Genomic DNA, 24367 nt, shown 5'->3' with positions numbered 1-24367 from the left:
ATATGTGTTGCAAGACTCCAGTGTAGCAAAAACCACAACAGTTCCTCGCCAGTTCCTATTGGCTGCTTGGACTAACAGAAACCAGATAGGAGGAAGCAACCTGTGTTTTGGAACTGCCAGTCCTATTGGCTGCAAGGACCAGGAGAGCACCAACCAGGTTGAAGCATCATGCCGATTAGCATATGGAGAACATCTGAAATGAGGCAAGGCTGGTACTAAATAGGAATGTTTGTTCTTGTAAACATGAATCACATCAAGAACACAGTTTGCTAAAATCTATGTTAGGGTCAGTGGGATTCCTACCATCTTGTCCTCTCCAAAAGAGTCTTTCTAAACATAGGTGCTTGGCTTAAAACATTTAGTTTTAAGATCTGATCCTTCACCAAATAGTATTTTGGAAACATTTTTTAGAAATGGTCCCAGGGCATAATCTGTAGTGGAAGAACATGAAACTGCATCTCCAATTTATATGTCTGGATCCTCTGAAGGTACACAGGCTTAGTGCCTAAATGGAGAATTTGCTGGATCCGCCAAATAATACCACTTCGTGTTCTAATATGGATATAAATTCAACAATTGAGGAGTTAAAAATCTAGGCAAGACTGCCTAGATCTCAAGCATTTGGCCAGTTCTAACCGTGTTGCCACTGACTTGACAAAAATACGGGTTAGGTATATTCAGGGCAGAGGTGCACGATCTAAACACAGTTGCATGTCTGTACACAATTTACTGGAAATGAACTCAACTGAACATGATAGGATCTGTTGTTTGCATCTGTCTGTCTTGAGAGACACTGGAGTGTGCCTCTAGATGTGAAGTTAAACTGCTGTGTTAGCCGCACTCCTCAGCCTGGGCAGTGTGTACGGAGGTCCTGTGCTGCCCAGATTACAAGACCCACATCTCAGCCTCGCTGATGTGGTCCAAAGGAAAGCACAGCAATACGTTTGGCACCAGCTTGGCTGCAGGAGTTGCTGAAAGGAGGCGTACAAGGCGCCATCCAACCATCTTAGGGACTCCACTCGGGATTTGTGTAGGGTTTCCTCCATCATCTTTTCTCCTCCCAAAGATATCCCTCAAGGCAGCAGAGGTTTAGCACCAGAGTTTTCCTCCTTTTAGATGGGCCCCTTTTCTAGGTTGATGAGCCCCATTTGCCCCTCACTTCCCTCTACAGCACGGGCAGAAACCGCCTTCTGGATGGTTGGACCCACTAGTAGTCTTGTCCACTCAATCTCCTGGAGCCTGTCTTCACATGCAGGTGAATTCCCTAAGTCACTGAGAGTTTGACACCCATCAGCTACCCTCACCTGGTTTAGCTGGCCATTCCTGGGATGTGGCCGCTATTGCATGCTGACAGCTTCTAGGAGTCACAGCTGAGTGAGAGCTGTGTTCAGGGTGGGGACCAAAGGTTGACAAACTACCCCAGAAGGAGCACAATGTGTCCCTACAGCCCACTGTGGAATCTTTCTCTCTGTAAACATGCGTAGGATTCTTTAAAAGGTAAAAGGTAAAGGACCCCTGGACGGTTAAGTCCAGTCAAAGGCGACTAGGGGGTTGTGGTGCTCATTTTGCTTTCAGGCTGAGGAAACCAGCGTTTGTCCACAGACAGCTTTCTGGGTCATGTGATCAGCATGACTAAACTGCTTCTGGCACAACGGAACACTGTGACGGAAGCTAGTGCGCACTGATATGTCGTTTACCTTCCCACCACAGCAGTACCTATTTATCTACTTGCACTGGTGTGCTTTTGAACTGCTGGGTTGGCAGGAGCTGGGACAGAGCAAGAGGAGCTCACTGTGTCATGGGGATTCGAACCTCCGACCTTCTGATCGGCAAGCTCAAGAGGCTCAGTGGTTTAGACCACAGCGCCACCCACATCCCATGTATAGGATTCTACTGTGAGTCCTGTTTATTTCTATGGGAGAACTTTAACCATCAGCAAACATGGCTTAACTCTCCCCATCAAATGAATGAAGTTTCAAAAAAGGTCTCCGTGCTGCCTGGATCATCCTGATTGTTTTGCCTTTGTGGGGAGCCAGGGAATTCCCAAAGCTGTTTTCCCTTTAAAAGAGCAATGTGCCACTTCTCTGCCTGTAAGAGCTGGGCAAATTAAGTGCTTGCGCCTGAGCTGTGCCAGGCACAAGCTTGCTCATAAAGTCCAAAGGTTCCTAAAGCAGCCAGATATTTTCAGCTGGCGGGAAAATGGAGTCCTGCTTCCTGGTCAGGTGTTTGCTTCAGGGAGCTGCGCAGATTGAAAGTTAAGTGCTGAGTGACGAATTGTTTTTCTCCAGCTTGACATGCAAGCCACTAGCCTGTTGAGAAGATGGAGGCTTGGATTTACAAAGCAGTAGGATTCCCCGCTTGGCAAGAGGGGAAACAGTGGTCCAACTATGTACAGTTTGCTAGACTTAGGCAAAAAATTCACAACCCTCCTACAAAACAACCCTGTATAATATACACCCAGGAACTCTTGATTGCTCCCAATTGTATTCAGTCCCTGCTATAAGAAGTGCAACTGAATAAGTTGTGGAACTTAAATGGCCCTGAATTCAAGCTTTTCCCAAGGCTTAATGTGCTCTCCTGATCATTCCTTTACAGCCATGGCTTTACCTTTTCTGAATTTGATGCTATGTGACATCAGGTGATGGACAGGTGCACAGCATCCCCTACCGCTGGGGGAGGTGGGTGGATGGCGAGACTTGCGGCGGTGCCCCAGCCCAAGAAAGTGTGTGTGCATCTCCCGCCATTGCTCTATAGCTCTGTCCAGTGGTGGCAGCGCTGCATGGAGGCACCAGTTAGGGGGTGCAATACTTTCCTTGCCCTGGGCACTGGCAACCCACGATACGCCACTGCCCAAGAGAGCCTAAGGAAGTGGCCTCTCAGATATTTGAGGACTGAGTCATTAAGGGCTTTAAACCCTAATGTAAGCACCTTGAATTGGGTCCCTTGGCTTGTTATAGCAATAGGAGACATTTGCATTACCTGGAAAAGGGTGTGGTTTGCAGTAGGCAACCTTAACAACATCTACCCTCCTATTTTCACCCGCCTTGATAGATAAAATGGTCTCTGATAAACAACACGATTGCATCCGCCCCGGAGCACAGTGGAAAGGTCTTCGGCAGGGTGATGACAAACATGCAGGTGTGCCAAAGAAACAGGTGAAGCCGACTCAGGCACAACTTTACCTTGTACAAGGAAACTGGTAATTCCAGACTACACTGCCTGCTGAATAGTCACTGCCGAGGTCAATGACCTTCTTCTTGAAGACTGAAGGAGGCATGAGTCACACCTTAAGCTTTAGGGTTGCTGAGAGATCCAGGAGTAAAACCCACAATGGATTGTGTGGCTTCCCCCACCTCTTTGCATTGCAACTAATTGTCAAAAAGGCAAGGAGTTTGATGGAATCGGGAATGAAATCTGAAAGCTTCTCTGCACATGCGCCAAGATTATGTTCAGTATGCTGTTTCTATGCTGCAGCCAGGAATCTCGGATAAGTTCCTGAAGCCAGTCAGCTTCAATAGAAAGCCAAGATTCTGGCCGAGTCAGAATTGGCCTCCATCTCTACTAGTCCTAGTTACAAAGATGGCATGCCAATCCAGTTGATTGATTGACATTATGGCCATATCATTCTGCATAGTACTTTACAGAAGAGGGCAGTGGTGCACTTGAGCCAAGACTTTAGGGTGGAGGTCCAGGGCCCCACTTGGCAGAATGAGCAGAAACCTTTCCCTCCCCTCAAGGCAACAGGGCTGCCTTGCTACATTTTGAAGGGAATACTCATAGCCACTTAAAGGGGCCTCCTACCCCAGAAAATGGGTGGCGCTGTGGGTTAAACCACAGCGCCTAGGACTTGCCGATCAGAAGGTCGGCGGTTCGAATCCCCGCGGCAGGGTGAGCTCCTGTTGCTCGGTCCCTGCTCCTGCCAACCTAGCAGTTCGAAAGCACGTCAAAGTGCAAGTAGATAAATAGGTACCACTCCGGCGGGAAGGTAAACGGTGTTTCCGTGCATTGCTCTGGTTCGCCAGAAGTGGCTTAGTCATGCTGGCCACATGACCCGGAAGCTGTACGTCGGCTCCCTTGGCCAGTAAAGTGAGATGAGCGCCGCAACCCCAGAGTCGGTCACGACTGGACCTAATGGTCAGGGGTCCCTTTACCTTTACCTACCCCAGAAAAACAATTTGTAGTAGGTGAATACACATTACTATCCAAAGAGGCCATCCCAAGTAAAACCAGTTAGTTCAAAGTCTAAAATTACCAATATGACGGAACTTACTTTGGTTTGTTTCTGAAACAAACCATAGTAAAACTTCTAAACTTAATTCTCTCCTCTTAGGCAAAGATCATAAGACCACCTGGCTGGTAGCGAGATTTTGCGCCCAAATTTGTAGGCACAGATCATCCTCTGGTATAAAATAGCTTACTAGGGAAATGCTGAAGTTGCCCTTTGGGGCGCCTCAGGGTCAATGTTTTATGGTAGCCCAAATCTCAGTTGTGCGGGTGTATGTATATATTTCAATTTTAACTCATGAGCTATTGCTGCAATCTGCTCCGATTGTATATTTTATCTTTATGAATGCTGTTTTTCTTGTGTTATGTTCTGTGAGCTGGTCTTTGACTGTAATAAATCAATTATTATTATTATCATAGTAAAACTTGAAAGCCTTGTCATCACCTCATTCACTTGCCAGAGCAAGGTGGGTCTATCAAGGAGGATCTGGAAGATGGCACTGTTGCTCCAGCTCTAAAAATAAAAAAGACCCAGAGCTTCAATTCCCTCCTCCTATTCCAGCCCGCTCTGCCCTAAATTGTGATGGAATATTGGCAATTTGCTTTTACCCTCCTTAAAATTATCTATCGGCTTGTCTAATGTTTTAAATGCATCTCCTGATATTTTTGTCCTATTTTTAACTGCAGTTTTAAAGCTGTTATTAATTATATTTTGTACACCACGTTGGGACATATACGTGGGAGGGCAAATAATAATAACAACACAGATAATAATAATATAGCTGTTACAGCTTTATTGTCAACTGCAAAAGAGACATAATGTATATGTATTAAAATTCCACAGAAATTATATTCCAAAGCATTAATTTATTTTTTTTACAAAAAAAACAACAACACACACAGCAAGATGTCAGCACAAATATTTGTAGAAATGAAAACAAGAAGCCTGGGCAGCCCATTGTGGAAGGCAACGGATGAAACTTGTTTGCAAAGAAGTGAGACGCATGAACCAGGTTGTTTGCGAATACGACCCTTAAACACTTCGAACAAGCTATTTTGCTGTAAACAATCTTTCGGACATAAACACATATAGCTCGCAAATACACCAGCATCAAAACATTATACAAAGGGGAGAGGGATTCACCGTTGCAAAAAACAACAACACACATTATAAATAAAGTCTTCTACCATAGGTTTGAAATGACACTTCATACTTCCACAGTTATTTGTTTTCCTGAACACTTAACTCAGCCAGAATCTGGCAACATGTGCTAGATGAAAGCAATCTTAGAAAATCAAAATTTGTTGAAATGACACTGCACTCACAGAAAAAGATTTGCCAGCTTTTCATTGAGGTCAACTATTTTAGCTGTTTACACTTTTATGGAAGGCAGTCTGACGGGGGTGAGGAGGATCCTGGCTTTGAAATATAGTGTCTTATTGAAATTACTGAAGAATGTGCACTTGTTTTGGCAGGAGGATGCTAGAAATGTATTGTACCTGAGCCATAGTTGTAATGTGCCTTTTAACCAGGGCTCAAGTGCATTTTGTTAACCTGCCAGGTGGAACGTGAAATAAAAATGTTGGAGACGTAATCCTGTCGTTTGTTTAATGTCAGATCTCCAAACTGGGAAATTGAAGATCTGCAGCACATTCAGACTTAAAAACCTTTTGGGTTCATTTTCATGCTGCTAGCTAGGATTTTTCTGAACGCACAAATCAAATTCTCCCACTGTAATGAATGGGAAACTCTGAGTATGAAGGGAATCCCTGCTGGCACACCTGATATCGCCTCCATCTCTAGATTGGGTTAAAGCTCTCTTTGTTAGCTCTCCCCCATTTGAAAAGCAGCTGTAACATTTCATCTTCCTGACACATTTTGAATAATATGGTTGGTTTTCTTAGCGTAAAAGAAAAAGTAGTCATATTTTTCCTCTGAAATGTAACTCTTCACTTGCTCCTTTCTTTCTACAGCTTCCTCCGTTTAAGCCTAACACTGTAAGGGAATTTGTGACATTTGTTATAAATGGGAAATTGTATTCTGTTAACTGCTAGCTAAAGCTGTGCAACTCATCTTAAGAATACTGTAACTTCTATTGAAAGGATGCTGTTAAACAGCCTCCTGGTGTGCTTTCAAACATTCACCTGAAACATTTGGTTCTAGCTGATAACCCAAAAGTAACCCATTATAGTCGCAACAAAAATAAGTAATCATACAATGTCCTACCTGTAGGACTAATATTGGTACATTGGCACTGCAGATCTACTCGATTTAGCGTTGCAAATTGATAGCATTGCAGTGTAATACATTTTTTAAAAAATGAACATAATGTATTACATAGCTGAACTATACGTTTCTATGATTCTATGTAACAGCTTACATTCATTTCGCTGTAACAAACACACAAGCAAAATACTCCTTTCCCTAGTTTAGTTTAGGCTGGGATTCCAATTCCTAGGAAATGGGAATTGCAAAGAGCTGATAAACTGATTTGCACTGTCCAGAGTTTAGAGCGGAGCGGTGGTGGAATGTTGCCCGTTGGTATGCATGAAATCCCATAAATTTTCAAAACAGTATAACAGCTGAGTGAATGAATTCGAGACCTATGGAAATCAGAACGTTGAACTCTGGGTTGGGGCACCCCTCCCAGATTCCTTCCTTTTCCAGTGCCCTTCACAGTCCAACATCTCCGGTAAACAGTAAATTCCAGTTCTCTCTTCTCCAGTTCCTTCCATTTTCAAGCAAACTTTCACAAACATTTTCTGAAGAAATCATATCACAGGAGCCTTTTTTCTCCACAGGAAACTGGCTGCAGAAATGCACAGGAAACGTTTCATCTCCTCTGTCTTATGAAAGTCTCTTTTCACGACTCCACACACGTAAAGGTCGGGTCTTCTGAAATTTTCTTTCATTTCTCTTCCTCCATTTCCTTTCCTTTCCCTCAAAGTGCTCTCACGTTTCGGGGCAGAAAAGCTTTGAAATCAGGTTGAGGATCTTCTGGCGGAGATTCCATTTGTCCCCCATCCTGCGTAGCTGCAAAGCGCATTCCCGTACTGCCTCCGAGTCTGCAAAAAGTACGAGCATGTTGTTAGTCTCCGGCACTGACTTCGGCTAATCATTTACTCATTTAATAAAATTTATTTAAGGCTCGACTGTAAGGAAACAACAACTTTGAAGCTGTTCATCGAAGTCTTCTAGCATTATAAGCCTGATGCCGTTTTAAATTATATGTCATAACCCATAAAACAAGAGATTTTGACCCAAACCAGGGATGCCTCCGCAGTTTGTATACTCCTGCACATGCTGGATCCTCCATTCACTTCACTGCAAGGCGATGGGAAGTGAACATTCAGTTGCTCCCATCAATGAAAGTAGCGAGAAAAACTGAGGATGCTTCCGATTCAGAATACCGACAAGTGTTTGTTTGGCCATGGTGTGCTTAAGAATGCAGAGCTGGTAAATAGGACCGTACTTCAGGCATTTTTGCAATGCTGGCTACAGAGAACTGCAAATCTGAATTTCAAAACGACAGCCCAGCCCCTTCCCCTATTTTTAACAGAGATCCCTCCCTTTTTAAACAACACAGTGGGATAGAAGTTGGAGGCAGGACAGAGCACCATCACCCTTTGACTTCGTGGATATTCAAATTATTCAGGGAATCAGATCACCTGTAAACAACAGAGCTATGGCAGTGCATCTGCATTGTAAGCAGACGCTCCCTGTTTAATCTCTGGCCTCTCCAGTTAAGAGGATTTCGGGTGATGAGGAAGACCTATCTCTGCCTGAGATCCTTGACAGAAGATAGTGGGAAAATGGGCAAACCCCCAGCTATAGGGCAGATCCCTACGGTCATGCAAAGCTTCTGGTGGGATCAGCTTCCCTTTGCAGCCCTTCCACAACTGCTTTCATAAGCTCTGACCGTTGGCCGTGGATGCTGGGGCTGGTGGGAGTTGTAGTTCAAGGCGCTGGGAGGGCATCAGAAGGCTGCTTTGTGGTCGTGGAAGTGAATGGCAATGCATGGACAGGCAGAGTAAAGGCAGTCCTTCAGAGGACTGTTGGATCGGGGCAAGTGATTGTTGCAAATACAAGGGGGGGGGGGGAGGAGCCACACAGATCATGGACTTCTATCACTGACCTGCCTAAGGAATTCTGACTGTTTTTGACATTTGCACCGGGCAACTTTTTTGAATTATGGTGCTGGAGGAGACTCTTCAGAGTCCCATGGACTGCAAGAAGATCAAGCCTATCCATTCTGAAGGAAATCAGCCCTGAGTGCTCACTGGAAGGACAGATCCTGAAGCTGGGGCTCCAATACTTTGGCCACCTCATGAGAAGAGAAGACTCCCTGGAAAAGACCCTGATGTTGGGAAAGATGGAGGGCACAAGGAGAAGGGGACGACAGAGGACGAGATGGTTGGACAGTGTTCTCGAAGCTACCAGCATGAGTTTGACCAAACTGCGGGAGGCAGTGGAAGACAGGAGTGCCTGGCGTGCTCTGGTCCATGGGGTCACGAAGAGTCGGGTACGACTAAACGACTAAACAACAACAACCGGGCAACTTGACAACTTAAGCGCTGATTTTCATGGCAGGTCATGAACAATAAAAACAAAGGGGGTCACGATCTTGACCTAAGTGGGGTTGCAGCTATGCCCTCAGGGCCATGGAAAACGGGAGAGATGGGAGAGAAGAGGTGATTTAGAGTGGCTCTTTGAGTTGAGACCCAGGACTGAAAAGGCAACTACCCAAAAAGATTGTGCAACGGGCACGCCCGGGCTCCGAAATCAAGGGTGGGTGGCGTCGGGTGGGGTGGTCTACATGGGCTCGGGGGTCGCTTCGGACTCTGCGATCCACTACAGAGGCGCCTCCAGACGATCGATCGCCGCTCACCTCAAGAAGACGGCAAAACTGATCCGGTGCCTGGACGGGCTCCCGGCGGGAAGCCTGTGCCCGAGGCGGCGGCGCGCAGACGAGGCGCCGCACCGGGACGGCGTCGTCTGGGGCCCGTCCGGCGACCTACCTGGGGGCGCGGGGTTGCGCGGCGCGCCTTTGCGCGGCGTTTTGCTCGGCATCATCTCCGGCGCAGCGAGATCCAGCGGGAGGCTTTTGTGCGACGGGCCTTCGGAGCAGCGCCGGGAGTCGACGGGGCGGACGATGCTCTCGGCTCGCTCTCTCCCGCGTTCTGCCAGCTTCTCGTCCCGGCGCGCCCAGTCAAAGAGAAGGTGCCGGGGGTTTCCCCGGTGACGTGATCGCGAAGCCCCGCCCCCTTCGACGAGGCTTTCCTCGGGGAGCCAATCAGAGGCCGGGATGCCCGGGCATGCGGGGGCAAGTTGGAGGAGGGGGAGGGGGCAGCGGAGGCGGGAGGGGGCTGGGCGTGTTGGAGCCCGTCTTGGGGACCAGAGGGAGCGGCACCACCGAAGGGCTGGCAGATCGCGGTGGGGTGATCGGGGCGGGCAGTCGGCGGCCAACGGAATTCCTCCTGCCGGCTGCAAAAAGCTGTTTTTTTTTTTACTCGGGTGCGGAAGTGTAAATGTGCGGTTTATTTTAGTAAAATAAACGAGGTCGGTTTCGTTTCATCACTAGGGAAAGGAAACTACACGCTGGCAATTATGAACGATGCTGCTCTCCCCATTTTCTCACGCATTTTTGCGCAAATGTTTAATTCTGACCATTTAGTGTTGGCAACTTTTAAACACACACAAACATTTTTTTTTCCTTTATAGAAGGAACTCCGAATGGCTGAATCTGCGCATTCAGTAGGGAGTAGTCAGTCAGTTTTATTGCACGTAGCCGAAGGCTGCCGCAATGTACACAGAATCATTCAACAATTAAAAGAAAATATACTGGATTGATCCAAAAAACTTAAAACATTTATATAGGGAGTAACTCGCGCACACGGCTTGAGACAGCCTATCTCTGGTACTAGGGCGGATGTAATCGAAGCTTAAATTCCATTCCTTTCTCCTCCTTGATTATCGTGTCTGCAAATATTTGGCAAAAGGAAATCCACTGCTCTTTTACTTTTCTTTTTGAGGGGTGTGTGGCAGTTTCCATGTGCTCCCTTATCTTTAAATTCACCATGTTCCCTTCCAAAGACCCATCTCTTCTGCTCTTCATGTGCATGTAGTGTTCAAAGACAACAGCCACACCGAAAATAGAAGAGACCCATCTCAAGCAAACTGATCTTGCTAAGGGTCTGGTCTCATAGTTATAATGCAAGTGGTTAGAAAATCTTTAATAAAAATACATTTAAAAAGAAGAAGAAGAATGCAGACAATCGCACAGCAGCAAAATCTGGGTGAAAGGGCATGTTTGCAGTGAATCCAGCCTCTTTGCTTTCTCTTACCCATCACCTAAGAGACTGGCCCTTTCTCGCACTTTTGGAGCAGTGCTATGAACAGGCAGCATCCTGTAAGCAGAGACTGCTGGATCAGGCCAGTAACTCACCCAGTTTGGCATCCTGTTCTCATGGTGGCCAGCCTGCTGCCTATGGGAAACCCTCAAGCATGGCTCAAGCTCAATCACACTCTCCCCTCCTGTGGTTCCAGAAACTGGTATACAGTGGTACCTCTGGATGTGAACGGGATCCGTTCCAGAGCCCCGTTCGCATCCTGAAGCAAATGCAACCCACGTCTGTGCGTGATGTCATTTTGAGCGTCTGTGCATGCGCAAGTGGCGAAACCTGGAAGTAATGCATTCTGTTACTTCCGGGTCACCACGGAGCGCAACCCGAAAATGCTCAACCCGAAGCTACTTTAACCCGAGGTATGACTGTATAGTGATACCTTGGTTTACGAACTTAATCTGTTCCAGAATTCCGTTCTTAAACCAAAACGTTCTTAAACCAAGGTGAGCTTTCCCATAGCAGCGGGGGACTCAATTTACAAATGGAACACAAACAGGAAGCGAAACATGTTCTTATTCCAAGGCAAAGTTCAGAAACCAAAACACCTACTTCTGGGTTTGCAGTGCTCTTAATCCAAGTTGTTCATGAACTAAGCTGTTCCTAAACCAAGGTACCACTGTATTACTGTCTCCAGCTGCAAAGGCAGAGACAGTCTTGTCCTCTATGAATTTCTCTAATCTTTTAAAGCCATCTGAGTTGGGGACCATCACCGTCTTGTGTTCCATAAGTGGATAAGTACTTTCTTTTATCTGTCTTGAATCATCCAGCATTTAGCTTCATCAGATGCCCATGAGTTTTAATGATACGAGAGGGAGAAAAGCTTTTCTCTAGCCATTTTCTGCACTTTTCTTTTAAATATAGTTTTTTATTGTATGGTTTCATTCTGTAAACCACTTTGATTTTTAAAAAATGACATGGTAGTATATAAATGTGGTTTTTATATATATAAAAATAAAATATTACCTTTAACAATACGTTCCACCAGTTTCCCCAAGACAGACCTTAATCTAACTAGCCTGTAATTTCCAGGATCCTTTTTAAAAAGATGGTGTTACATGAGCTGCTTCCCAGTCCTCAGGTATGGAGACTGATCTGAAGGACAAATTCCATATTTTTAATAGCAGATCATCAGTTTCACAGTTGAATTCTTTGAGAACCCAGGTGCCCTTCTGACCAGGAGATTAAGCCTAGAACTTCATCTCTCATCACCAGTGAGTCCCTCAGACTCTCTTCCTGTAAACGTTGCTGTGGGGTCTGCCCTAAATCTTCTGTTGTGAAGTCAGAGGCCAATAATTCATTCAACTGTTCTGCAATCTCATTCTCCTCCTTTAGCACACCTTTCACTCCCTTGGCACCCAAAGTTCCAAATGTTGTTGTTGTTGAAGAAGAAGAGTTTGGATTTGATATCCCATTTTATCACTACCCTAAGGAGTCTCAAAGCGGCTAACAATCTCCTTTCCCTTCCTCCCCCACAACAAACACTCGTGTGAGGTGAGTGAGGCTGAGAGACTTCAGAGAAGTGTGACTAGCCCAAGGTCACCCCGCAGCTGCATGTGGAGGAGCGGAGACGCGAACCCGGTTCACCAGATTATGAGTCCATTGCTCCTAACCACTACACCACACTGGCTCTCCCACATGTTCTTAGCAATGTGCATAGTTCCTCACTCTATATAATAATATATAGTGATATGTATATGAATGCAGGTCTGTGTATATGTGCATCCTAACTGACTCCTCTCAAAGGTACATTTCAGATACAGAGATGGAGGAGGGAGGAGTTATATAGGTTCACCCGGGCTCAGCCAGGAACACGTAAAAACGCTAAGAATATTTTTCAACATATGTTGAATGCTATTTCTACACCCAGATTTCTCAATTGTTTCTGCTAGAAACACTTCTCTACAGGAAGGGGTGGGGGTGTTTTTAAATGAACTGGGAAACTCATTGCTAGAGAAACCTAAGAGTGAGACATGTACAAAGGAAGACAAGAGAGAGAGAGAGAGAGAGAGAGAGAGAGAGAGAGAGAAGCTTCAAAATGAACTGGAAAGTCCCTTCTCCATTGCCTGGAGAAGGGACTTTCAGGGCCATTTTGAAGCTGCTGTTTGGCTCTTCTCTTGGGCTTGTGCGATGGTAAAGAAGCTGAATTAACTCTCTGCTTCTGTCTTCATTGCAGAAGATGTAGAGCGGGTCCCTGTGCCTGAGCTGACTTTCTCCAGAAGGGAATCTGAGGAAGAGAGACAAATAGTGATGACAAGAGCCATTCTAAACCTTATTTTTAATAAGCACAATTCAAAGTGTTGGTGTTGACCTTGAAAGCCCTAAACGGCCTCGGTCCAGTATACCTGAAGGAACGTCTCCACCCCCATCGTTCTGCCAGGACACTGAGGTCCAGCACCGAGGGCCTTCTGGCGGTTTCCTCACTGCAAGAAGCAAAGCTACAGGGAACCAGGCAGAGGGCCTTCTCGGTAGTGGCACCCGCCCTGTGGAACTCCCTTCCACCAGATGTCAAAGAGAAAAACAACTACCAGACTTTTAGAAGACATCTGAAGGCAGCCTTGTTTAGGGAAGCTTTTAGTGTTTAATAGGTTATTGTATTTTAATATTTTGTTGGAATATTTAATATTCTGTTGGAAACCCAGCCAGATGGGCAGGGTATAAATAAATAATTATTATTATTATTATTGACAAAATGAACACAAACAAATGACTGTCCTGATGGGATCCACCCATTAAAGAACTCAAATGTGATATTGCTGATTTGCTAACAAAGATATGTAACTTGCTCCATACTGGAGGACCAATGCATTTCCAAGACCCATCTGGTTGATCACTGTGAGAACTGGATGTTGGACCAGATGATTCAGCAGATTCGTCTTACGTTCTTATGACTGAAAAGTGGCCAGTGGAGCAACATTTTTAAAAACGGGAGTCAAGAAATTATGAGCCAGTTAGCTTAATAAATGTTGCAGGAAAGCTAGGGTAAAGTTTTGTTAAATACAATGGTACCTCGGGTTACATACACTTCAGGTTACAGACTCCGCTAACCCAGAAATAGTGCTTCAGGTTAAGAACTTTGCTTCAGGATAAGAACAGAAATCATGCTACGGCAGCAGCAGGAGGCCCCATTAGCTAAAGTGGTGCTTCAGGTTAAAAACAGTTTCAGGTTACGTACGGACCTCCGGAATGAATTAAGTACTTAACCCGAGTGTCAGGGGTTCAGGAGCAGAGGCAAGGGCAAGGGAGGAAACAGAGAGCGAGGGAGAGGAGGCAGAAGAAAAGATGAGTGATGACGACGACCCGAGATCTCCGAGTCTTTCCAGTGAATCAGAAGATTCACAGAAAGGAGCACCAGTGGCCAGGGCAAGGGGGGAGCCTAGGGGGACACCCCAGGAAGATAGAGCCAGAGGGGACTCAGAGGGGAGCAGTTGGAAATCAGGACCAGCGTCACCGCCAGAGAGCAGGGAAGAGGAAGGGCGCCAGGGATCAAGCGCTGGCAGCTCACAACAGGGGGGAGGGCACGAGTCAGGAGTGGCCACACCTCCATCGGGGAGCGAAGAAACGGTCAGACGGAAGGTGGAAGGTTGGGCGCGCGTGCCAAGTTCAAATGCACAGGAAGGTGGCGCAGTAGGCAGCCCGGAAAGGGAGCCAGGTCCTAAAGCCCGCCGAAAGGAGGGAGAAGAGTCAGGGGGGTCAGCGTCAGCGTCAGAGGAATCCCGGAAGGAAGAGACCCCGGGGGGCAGAGGGACCCAGAGAAGAACAGTCAGGCGGAAAAGGTGGAGCAAGGCTAGGATATTAAGTTGGTGTACAAGGGGCGGAGACTCAGATGGAGCTTCGCCGATCTAACCATGAGACGTAGAGTTGCACGCAGCAGCTTGAGAATGGAAACTGTAACTCAATAAAGACTTTTATTTAATGATCGCTGGCTAGCGTGATCCTCTGTGAGCTAGGATCTGGAAGCAGCTCTGACAGTAAGCTCCATCTCCAGATTGTGGGCATCTACGTCCTCGCGGAGAGGAGAGAAAGCGGGTGCCTACTAGCGAGCTCACGAACGGCAGACAACATGACGGCCGAACAGCAGATAGTGGAACTCAGAGAAGCAGTGACACGACTGAATGCCGAGGCTCTTGCATCCAGGAAGAGAGAGGAGGACGCAGCTGCCGCCTACAGGGATCTCCGGGTCAGGTTGGAAGTGCTTACGAAGCAAGGGCAACTGACACCCAAACCGGAGGGGATTGGGTTGGGGAGACGAACAGGCGGTCTGGTCTCTCACTTCGATGGGAATTTGCAACAGTACCCCAACTTTAGAGCAGATGTAATGTGTGCACTGCAACTGCTGAACAAAGACTTTAGAGATGAGCAAGAGAAGGTGGGATTCATCATGTCCCATTTGCATGGAGATGCTAAAGCATGGCTGCGCAATTTGTGGAGAGATAAGGATCCGGCGCTCCAAAATGCGGATGCCTTTATTAAAGCGATGGATGGGTGCTTTTTATCAAGCATTGACGTGGATCTTGCTCGGCAGCAGATACATGGACTGAAGCAAGGGAGGGCCAGCGTAAGGCAGTACCATGCCCGCTTTTTCGCTTTGGTCAGTGCCCTGGAATGGGACAGAGATTCGGCTCCTGTAAGAGACCTGTTTTGGGAGGGATTGCACGGCTCGGTTAAAGATGAAATTGCGAGGGGGGAGAGACCCCGGACCACGCAGGAGATCGTTCAGAGGGCGCTGGCGGTGGGGGTGCGGCTGGAAGGACGTCCGTGGAGCAGGGACGAAGGGCGTGGAGGGCGCGAACCAGCCAGGGGCTCCTCCTTCCTTCCCAGAGAAGCAGCGCGTGCGCAATCCACGCCTCCGCCAGGAGGAGGAGCGGAACCTATGGAGGTTGGAGGTGCAAGGGCTCAGTCAGCAGCCAGAGCCCTAGCACCGGCAGCAGTGAAAGCGAAGCCTCCTAGAGGGAACAGGAAGTGTTACATCTGCGATGATCCACAGCATATGGCGAAAGAGTGTCCCCAGAGGCTCCACAAGCACACTGCAGCCTCAGCAATGGTAACTGCAGCAACGCAGCAAGGACAACCACAGCAGGGAAACGACGGAGTCTGGTTGGAGGAAGAGGCACTGGGGCCCAGCCAGACGTGTCAGTGAAGCAGTCCCCAGAGATTTTACAGCCCATGGACCCCCTCCCGCCCAAACCGGTAGTGAGGCTCACCGCGTCGCTCCAGCTGCCCAATGGAATCACCATGGACGTGCCAATCACCATTGACTCCGGAAGCAATGCGGACTTTATAGGGCAGGACTTTGTCGACCGGCATGCTATACAGTTGCTGCCTGCCACGCTGCCCCTGCAGGTTGTCACGGTGGATGGCAGGGAGCTGCTAGGGGGGCAAGTGGTGAAGCAGACGCCACCAATGGTGATGCGACTTGGGAATCACAGGGAAATCATCAGCTTCAATGTCACTCAACTATCGGACACGCCCATTGTATTGGGTATGAGTTGGCTGGACAAGCACAGCCCGACGCTGGCTTGGTACCAGAGGCAGCTGACCTTCGGCTCTTCCTTTTGCGCTGAACACTGCATCGTGCCCAGGCAGGAAGGAGGGGAAGAGGAGTCACAGCTGCAGCTAGGCACGCTGCAAGCGGTTCCCCACAAGTACGCAGAATTTTTGGAGGTTTTCTGCGAGAAGGAGGCAGACAGGCTACCCCCCCACAGACCATATGACTGCAAAATTGACCTGCTGCCGGGGGCGGCGCTGCCCAAAGGGAAGCTGTATTCCATGTCTGAGGACGAACTGCAGGAACTCAAAGAGTTCATAGATCATAATTTGGAGCGCGGTTTCATCCGAGAGTCCAAGGCAGCGGGGGGCAGTCCGGTATTCTTTGTTAAGAAGCGGGACACGCCCCAAAAAAGACTTGTAGTGGACTTTCGCATCTTGAACAGTGTGACCAAGCCATCGGACTTCCCCATGCCCCGAATCGACGACCTCCTCGCAAAGGTACGGAAGGGCAGAGTGTTCACCAAGTTGGACCTGCGAGGGGCATACAACCTCATTCGCATGCGGGAGGGAGATGAGTGGAAGACAGCCATGTTCACGCCCCTGGGCACCTACGAATATAGAGTTATGCCTTTTGGATTGCAAAATGGCTCCCACGTTTTTCAAGCTTTCATGCATCACGTGTTGGCGGGGCTCCTCTACAAGACGTGCGTCTGTTTCTTGGATGACATCCTGATCTTTTCGGAATCGCAGCAGGAGCATGACAGACACGTCAAGGAAGTGCTGAGCAGGCTACAGCAACATAGGCTTTACGCCAAGCTGGAGAAGTGCCAATTCGACGTGACCGAGGTGGATTTCCTGGGCTACAAGTTGTCTGATAAAGGGCTCGCCATGGACAGCGCCAAGGTCCGAGCAGTGTTGGATTGGAAAAGCCCACGCAACCGGAAGGAGGTCCAACGGTTTGTCGGCTTCGCGAACTTCTATCGCAAGTTTATCAAAGGCTTTGCGATGCAGACAGCGGCCATCACGGACACGCTCAGCTCCAAGAAAAAGAAGTTCATCTGGACAGAGCAGGCGGAGCAGTCCTTTCAGGCACTCAAGCGTCTCTTCGCGTCGGAAGAGCAGCTGCTTCATGTCAACCCCAGCAGGCCGATGAGGGTGGAGACAGACGCTTCGGACAGAGCCGTGGGAGCAGTCCTGCTGCAGAAAGACCCGCAGGGGGTTTGGAGGCCGGGAGCGTTTTACTCAAGGAAGCTCAGCAAGTCCGAACAGAACTACACCATCTGGGACAGGGAGTTGCTGGCCATTCATGCAGCGTTCAAAGCGTGGAGGCACTTCCTGATCGGCGCCAAGCACACGGTGCAGGTCTGCACGGACCACAAGAATCTAGAGCACTGGCGCACGGCACAGTTCCTGAACCAGAGGCAGATACGTTGGGCTGAGTTCTTTGCGAATTTCGACTTCCGAATAGAGTATGTCCCGGGGGACACCAACATCATGGCGGATGCTCTCTCCCGTAAGCCACAGTATCTGGAGGAGGCAACGCCAGCGGCCGCCATGCACATCTTCGCACCGACAGTGTGGGCGTGCGCGGCGGCGACAGTTGACCTGGATGCGGTGCAACGAGCGTTGCAGGATGACTCCTTCGCGCAAGCAAAGATGGCAGAGGTGCACAGGGGCACGGCAGCGACCGACGAGTTCCAGCTGCGAGATGGTTTGCTCATCCGTAAAGGGGCCATCTACGTGCCGGGAGACGAACTTCGCGCCAAGGTACTGCAGCAGCTGCACGACGCGCCCACTGCCGGGCACTTTGGCAAGGAGAAGACGGTGGAATTAGTAGCCAGAGACTTCTGGTGGCCCGGAATGAGAGGGGAAGTCGCGGACTACGTGGCGAGGTGTGACACCTGCCAGAGGTCCAAACCAGTGCACAGACCGCCGGCCGGACTGCTGGAACCGCTGCAAACTCCGTTCGAGCCATGGGAGAGAGTGGCCCTGGACTTTGTCACGGATCTGCCCAGCTCGAGGGGCAAGACGGCTGTGCTGGTGGTGGTGGATTTGTTCTCCAAGATGGCACATTTCATTCCGTGTGCGAAGGTGGCCACGGCGGAACAAACCGCCAAACTGTTCATAGACCACGTGTTCAAGGTTCACGGTCTGCCGCGGTCTATTCTGTCCGACCGAGGGCGACAGTTCATCTCAAACTTCTGGCAGAGGCTGATGGGCTTCCTGAACGTCAAGATCAACCTGGCGTCGGCTAGACACCCGCAGACCAACGGGCAAGCGGAGCGGGTCAATGCCATCATGCAGCAGTACCTGAGATGTTATGCGAATCAACAGCCTGCGACGTGGGTGGATTACCTGCCTCTCGCCGAGTTCGCCTACAACAACACGAAGCACGTGTCCACGGGGGTCACGCCGTTCTTCGCCAACAACGGGAGGCACCCTAGAACCTTCCCGGGACTGGAAAGAATGGGGGAGGGGGAGCCGCAGACAGCAGATGCGTTCGCGTCGGAGTTGCAGGAGGTCCACGATCAGCTGCGGCGGCACCTGGAGCTGGCTAAACACGCATACAAGGTACAAGCGGACAAACACAGAAGGGTTGGCGAAGAGATCCATGTGGGAGACTGGGTCTGGTTAGCAGCCCACGCAGTGCCGGCCAGGTCGTTGGCGAAGAAGAAACTAGGGCATAAACAACTGGGGCCCTACCAAGTCGACGAACAGGTCAACCCGGTGGCTTTCAGGCTGGCTCTTCCGGAGGGTTCCAGAATGCATCCGGTGTTCCACAGATCGGTGCTCACTCCCTACAAGGCACCTCACAGGTTTCAGGAACCAGGAACGGCACCGGGTCCGCTCCGAGAGAGAACCGGGCAAGGGGGAGTGGCACAGGAGGAGCGCATCAACGAAGTCACGGAGATTTTGGACTCCAGATGGGGGGAAGAGGGGGTAGAATACCTTCTCGCCAAGGAGGGCACCCCGGCCAGTGCCAACAGCTGGGTGCCGGGCTACGCTTTAGACGAACCTCTGCTCAAAGAAGAGTTTCATGCCCTCTTCCCACATAGGCCAATGCCAGCAGACTTTTTCGACGACTGGCTTTTCACGCCCACGCTTTCAGCCAGCACGTTCCGGGGGTTCGACTCGGACGAGGAACCGACACGAGACGCCCGTTCCCCGGAGGGGTCACCCTCGGGATCTGCTTCAGAACCCTCGTATTGGTGGGATGATCGACCAGAGGAGCAGTTCCGCAGAAGGTGGCTGGAGGGTCCAGGACGAGCAACGTCTCCAGAAGGCAACGAGGGAGAGACGGACATGGACGTTTTCGGGGACGACCCGGGTTTCGAGCACGGCGGCACAGAGATGGAAGCGGAGGTGACCGTCGTCAACGAGAGCAGGGAGGAAGAACCGGAAGACTTCGGATGGCGGCCCGCCACGGGAAGCGAACTGTATCCGACATTCGTCCCCCTGACACGGCAGCACCCAGATCCCGCACCGGAAGGAGGGGAGGGGGAAGAGGGGGCTTCGAGGGGGGGATGGATGTCAGGGGTTCAGGAGCAGAGGCAAGGGCAAGGGAGGAAACAGAGAGCGAGGGAGAGGAGGCAGAAGAAAAGATGAGTGATGACGACGACCCGAGATCTCCGAGTCTTTCCAGTGAATCAGAAGATTCACAGAAAGGAGCACCAGTGGCCAGGGCAAGGGGGGAGCCTAGGGGGACACCCCAGGAAGATAGAGCCAGAGGGGACTCAGAGGGGAGCAGTTGGAAATCAGGACCAGCGTCACCGCCAGAGAGCAGGGAAGAGGAAGGGCGCCAGGGATCAAGCGCTGGCAGCTCACAACAGGGGGGAGGGCACGAGTCAGGAGTGGCCACACCTCCATCGGGGAGCGAAGAAACGGTCAGACGGAAGGTGGAAGGTTGGGCGCGCGTGCCAAGTTCAAATGCACAGGAAGGTGGCGCAGTAGGCAGCCCGGAAAGGGAGCCAGGTCCTAAAGCCCGCCGAAAGGAGGGAGAAGAGTCAGGGGGGTCAGCGTCAGTGTCAGAGGAATCCCGGAAGGAAGAGACCCCGGGGGGCAGAGGGACCCAGAGAAGAACAGTCAGGCGGAAAAGGTGGAGCAAGGCTAGGATATTAAGTTGGTGTACAAGGGGCGGAGACTCAGATGGAGCTTCGCCGATCTAACCATGAGACGTAGAGTTGCACGCAGCAGCTTGAGAATGGAAACTGTAACTCAATAAAGACTTTTATTTAATGATCGCTGGCTAGCGTGATCCTCTGTGAGCTAGGATCTGGAAGCAGCTCTGACACCGAGGTACCACTGTATAGGCTCACCAAGCATCTAGAAGAACAAGCCTCGCTGAAGAAGAACCAGCATGGCTTCTGCAAGGATAAGCCCTGTCTAAACCTTTTAGAGTTCTTTGGGACTGTCAGTAAGCATAAGGATGTGGGTAAATGCTATGTATGTAGACTTCCCCCCAAAAGTTAAAAACCACACAGCATCTAGCACAGCTACAACAGACAGGAAATACAGTGGTACCTCGGGTTACAAATGCTTCAAGTTACATTTTTTGGGGTTACAAATTATTGTAACCCGGAAGTAAGTTTTCCGAGCTCTCGGAGGCCTCGCCGCTGCCTGGAGCCAAGCCTGGACATCCGCGGGGCCTACGGAGGCTCCGCAATCGGCCTCCAGCCGTGGGAGCTCTCGGAGGCCCCTGCAAATGCCGGGAGCCAAGCCGATTGTGATTGTGGAAGAGGACCCTGAGTCCCCATCCAAACATCAGCGCAGGTAAGAAGAAAATCACATTTTCATTTTGTGCTGTTTTATTGATTTCATTTTATGGATCAATGGCCCCGTTAGATAGTAAAATTCATGTAAAATTGCTATTTTAGGGGTCACTTTTCATCGTCTGGTTCCTGTTTTGGTGCGTTTCATTTGTTAATTGAGCTGCTAATCAGAGGCTTCCTGTTGAGTCGGCCAGCTCTTGAGTCCCGGGCACCCACGCAACACAGAAGTTAGATTTGGAGGTTTTGTTTTTGCTATTTTTTTGCGTTTTGGTTTGTGTGGCTTTTTCGGTTTTTTGACTGTGGCTTGTTCTTCATTTTATGGGACTGACTTGTGACTTTGCTTTTGTGACTGTGGCTTGTGACTTCATTTTTGTGGCTTCTTTTTGTGACTGTGTGGAACCCAGTTCAGACGGCAGAAACTGACTATCCAAACTGACTATCTAAACTGACTATCATAAGTGCACATAAGAAAAAAAATAATGTTAATTTTTTTCATCTAAAAAAAAGAAAGAAATAAAATTAACATTTTTTTTCCCTTATGTGCACTTATGATAGTCAGTTTAGATAGTCAATTTGGATAACTAAACTGACTATTATAAGTGCACATAAGAAAAAGATAAATGTTAATTTTTTATTTTTTATTTTTTTCATCTAAAATACTGTCTTATTTTTTTATAGTACAGTACATTGATTATTGCCTTCATTTGGAAATGAAATGAATAAGAAAGAATGGATGTTATTTTTATACACAGTAACGGCAGCAAGAATACTAATGGCCCAAAAATGGAAACAAGAAGAATTACCTACGATTGAAGAATGGAGAATGAAATTACAGTGGTGCCTCGCAAGATGAAATTAATTCGTTCCGCGAATTTTTTCGTCTAGCGAATTTTTCATCTTGCGAAGCACGAAATCCCATAGGAATGCATTGAAAATCAATTAATGCGTTCCTATGGTCAAAAAAAGTCCAAACAAAGCCAAATTTGGTACAACAAGAGTTTATTAAGTGCTCTTTAAAGTCACACATACTGTAAAGAGCATTTCAAAATTCAAACCCAGAATTTTTTTTAAAAAACAGCAGAGTTGCCCAATGGTCACAGAAAATCATAAAAATGCAGAAAAAAACCCACAAGCTTCCAGATTCTTGCAAACCCCTCCCCAACTGTTCCCCCAGCCACCCAGCACACAGAAATTCAAATCCAGAATTTTTTTTAAAAAACAGCAGAGTGGCCCAATGGTCACAGAAAATCATAAAAATGCAGAAAAAAACACACAAGCTTCCAGATTCTTGCAAACCCCTCCCCAACTGTTCCCCTAGCCACCCAGCACACAGAAATTCAAATCCAGAATTTTTTTAAAAAAACAGCAGAGTGGCCCAATGGTCACAGAAAATCATAAAAATGCAGAAAAAAAACACACAAGCTTCCAGATTCTTGCAAACCCCTCCCCAACACCAAGTCCTTGAATTCCAAACACCCCAGCCCAAAATCCAACCCCCCCCAAAAAAGTTTTAAAAGCTTAACTTACCAAATGGCTGCAAAAGAAGTTTTGGAAAAGCTTCAAAAATACCAAAGTCTTTAAAAACCTCAAAAAAGGCTACTATGTACACTGCGTTCTATGAGTTGCTCCTCGAAGTCAAGTCGCAACTGTATTAACGGTGTTAAGAAAAAGGAAACAAACTTGCAAGACGTTTTCGTCTTGCAAAGCAAGCCCATAGGGAAATTCGTCTTGCGAAGCAGCTCAAAAAATGGAAAACCCTTTCGTCTAGCGAGTTTTCCGTCTTGCGAGGCATTCGTCTTGCGGGGCACCACTGTAATGGAATACGCAGAACTTGAAAATTAACAGGAAGGATCCGGAATCGACGAGAGCAGAGATTCACTGAAGACTGAAACATATATTAAAAAAAAAAGATTATTGCCTTCATTTTATGGATCACTGGTCTCGTTAGACAGTAAAATTCGTGTTAAATTGCTGTTTTAGGGGGTGTTTTTCATCATCTGGAACGGATCAATCCACTTTCCATTACTTTCAATGGGAAAGTCCGCTTCAGGTTAAGAACGCTTCATGTTAAGAATGGACTTCCGGAACCATTTAAGTACTTAACCTGAGGTACCACTGTATAGATATAATTAAGTGGTCTGCCAAGACCTCAGCAATTTTCAGGTGGTCCATCCGGAGCCACTGCCTGCCTCCACTTTTGTAATGGCTTTAAAAGAGATTCAGACCATTCTAGATATGATAAGGTTATCATTGGTTACTAGCAATGATGGCTATATTATAGCTCCACTACCAAATGCCTTGGTATGCCTCAGCATATCAGTTGGTGGGAATCACAAGCAGAGAGAGGCCTGTTGCACAAAGGTCTTGCTCGGGGGCTTCCCACAGATATCTGGTTGGCCACTGTGACAACAGGATTCTGACCTAAACATTGGCCTGATCCAGCTGGGCTCTATTGAGGTTCCTATGTTCATTTCAGTGGTTCTAAAAGTGTATAAAACCGGAGCAGCTGGAAGGCGGCAAAAGAGGGAGATCCCCGGCTGCGTCCTGCCTTTATGGGACAGGCCACACACCCCGGACCAACCTGATAGGCTGGCCAAGGGGTGATGCAGCTGGGAATCTCCCAGTCACACAGGGCTGGCCTCCCACCCCCTGCACACATGGAGGGGCCGTGAAGCCCACAACCCCACCTCCTCCACAAGGCAGAAGTGGCTTCTCAAATACTATAATTTCCTGTGCATGAAAATCCACCTCTTACTATCAAAGCTGTGAGGTATGCATGACCCCGGGTTGCCCTACGTTCAGAATTTTCCGGTCATATCTGGAATACTGCATGGCAACCATGCAGTATTGCATGTCGGCAGTGTTGTTTTGCCTGTTGTCTTTGTCCATGGACAAACCTAGACAGCATCCTAAAAAGCAGAGACATCACCTTGCCAACAAAGGTCCGTATAATTAAAGCTATGGTTTTCCCAGTAGTGATGTATGGAAGTGAGAGCTGGACCATAAAGAAGGCTGATCGCTGAAGAATTGATGCTTTTGAATTATGGTGTTGGAGGAGACTCTTGAGAGTCCCATGGACTGCAAGAAGATCAAACCTCTCCATTCTGAAGGAAATCAGCCCTGAGTGCTCACTGGAAGGACAGATCCTGAAACTGAGGCTCCAATACTTTGGCCACCTCATGAGAAGAGAAGACTCCCTGGAAAAGACCCTGATGTTGGGAAAGATTGAGGGCACGAGGAGAAGGGGACGACAGAGGACGAGAGTGTTCTCGAAGCTACTAACATGAGTTTGACCAACTGCGGGAGGGAGTGGAAGACAGGAGTGCCTGGCGTGCTCTGGTCCATGGGGTCACGAAGAGTCGCACACGACTAAATGACTAAACAACAACAACAGTGTTGTTTTGGGTGATTTCCCTTAAAAATAGCTCAAAAACCTCCATTTTTCTTTGCAAACGTGCCAGAAAAAGCTCAGCAACAGTTTG

At 48.4% G+C, this 24367-nt stretch overlaps 1 protein-coding gene across 2 annotated transcripts in view; it reads right to left on the bottom strand.

Moving 5' to 3' along the window:
- Window positions 1-4992: 4992 nt before the first annotated feature.
- PMAIP1 (phorbol-12-myristate-13-acetate-induced protein 1) overlaps window positions 4993-24367 on the bottom strand; it is a 40931-nt gene continuing 21556 nt past the window's right edge. Inside the window, exons 1-2 of one of the 2 annotated variants that reach the window (XM_080973711.1) lie at window positions 9244-9508; window positions 4993-7290 (exon numbers count right to left, since the gene is read on the bottom strand). In XM_080973711.1, the coding sequence (XP_080829837.1) occupies window positions 7178-7290; window positions 9244-9298 (168 nt within the window). In that variant the 5' untranslated portion in view covers window positions 9299-9508 and the 3' untranslated portion in view covers window positions 4993-7177. Of the gene's footprint in view, window positions 7291-9243; window positions 9509-24367 lie in introns of those variants that run through there. The other variant, XM_080973710.1, reaches the window with a different exon arrangement.

The sequence above is a fragment of the Podarcis pityusensis genome (genome assembly GCF_964106645.2).
Source record: "Podarcis pityusensis genome assembly, chromosome: 11".
NCBI classification, from domain to species: domain Eukaryota; kingdom Metazoa; phylum Chordata; class Lepidosauria; order Squamata; family Lacertidae; genus Podarcis; species Podarcis pityusensis.
This window is presented reverse-complemented; position numbering and strand designations above follow the sequence as displayed.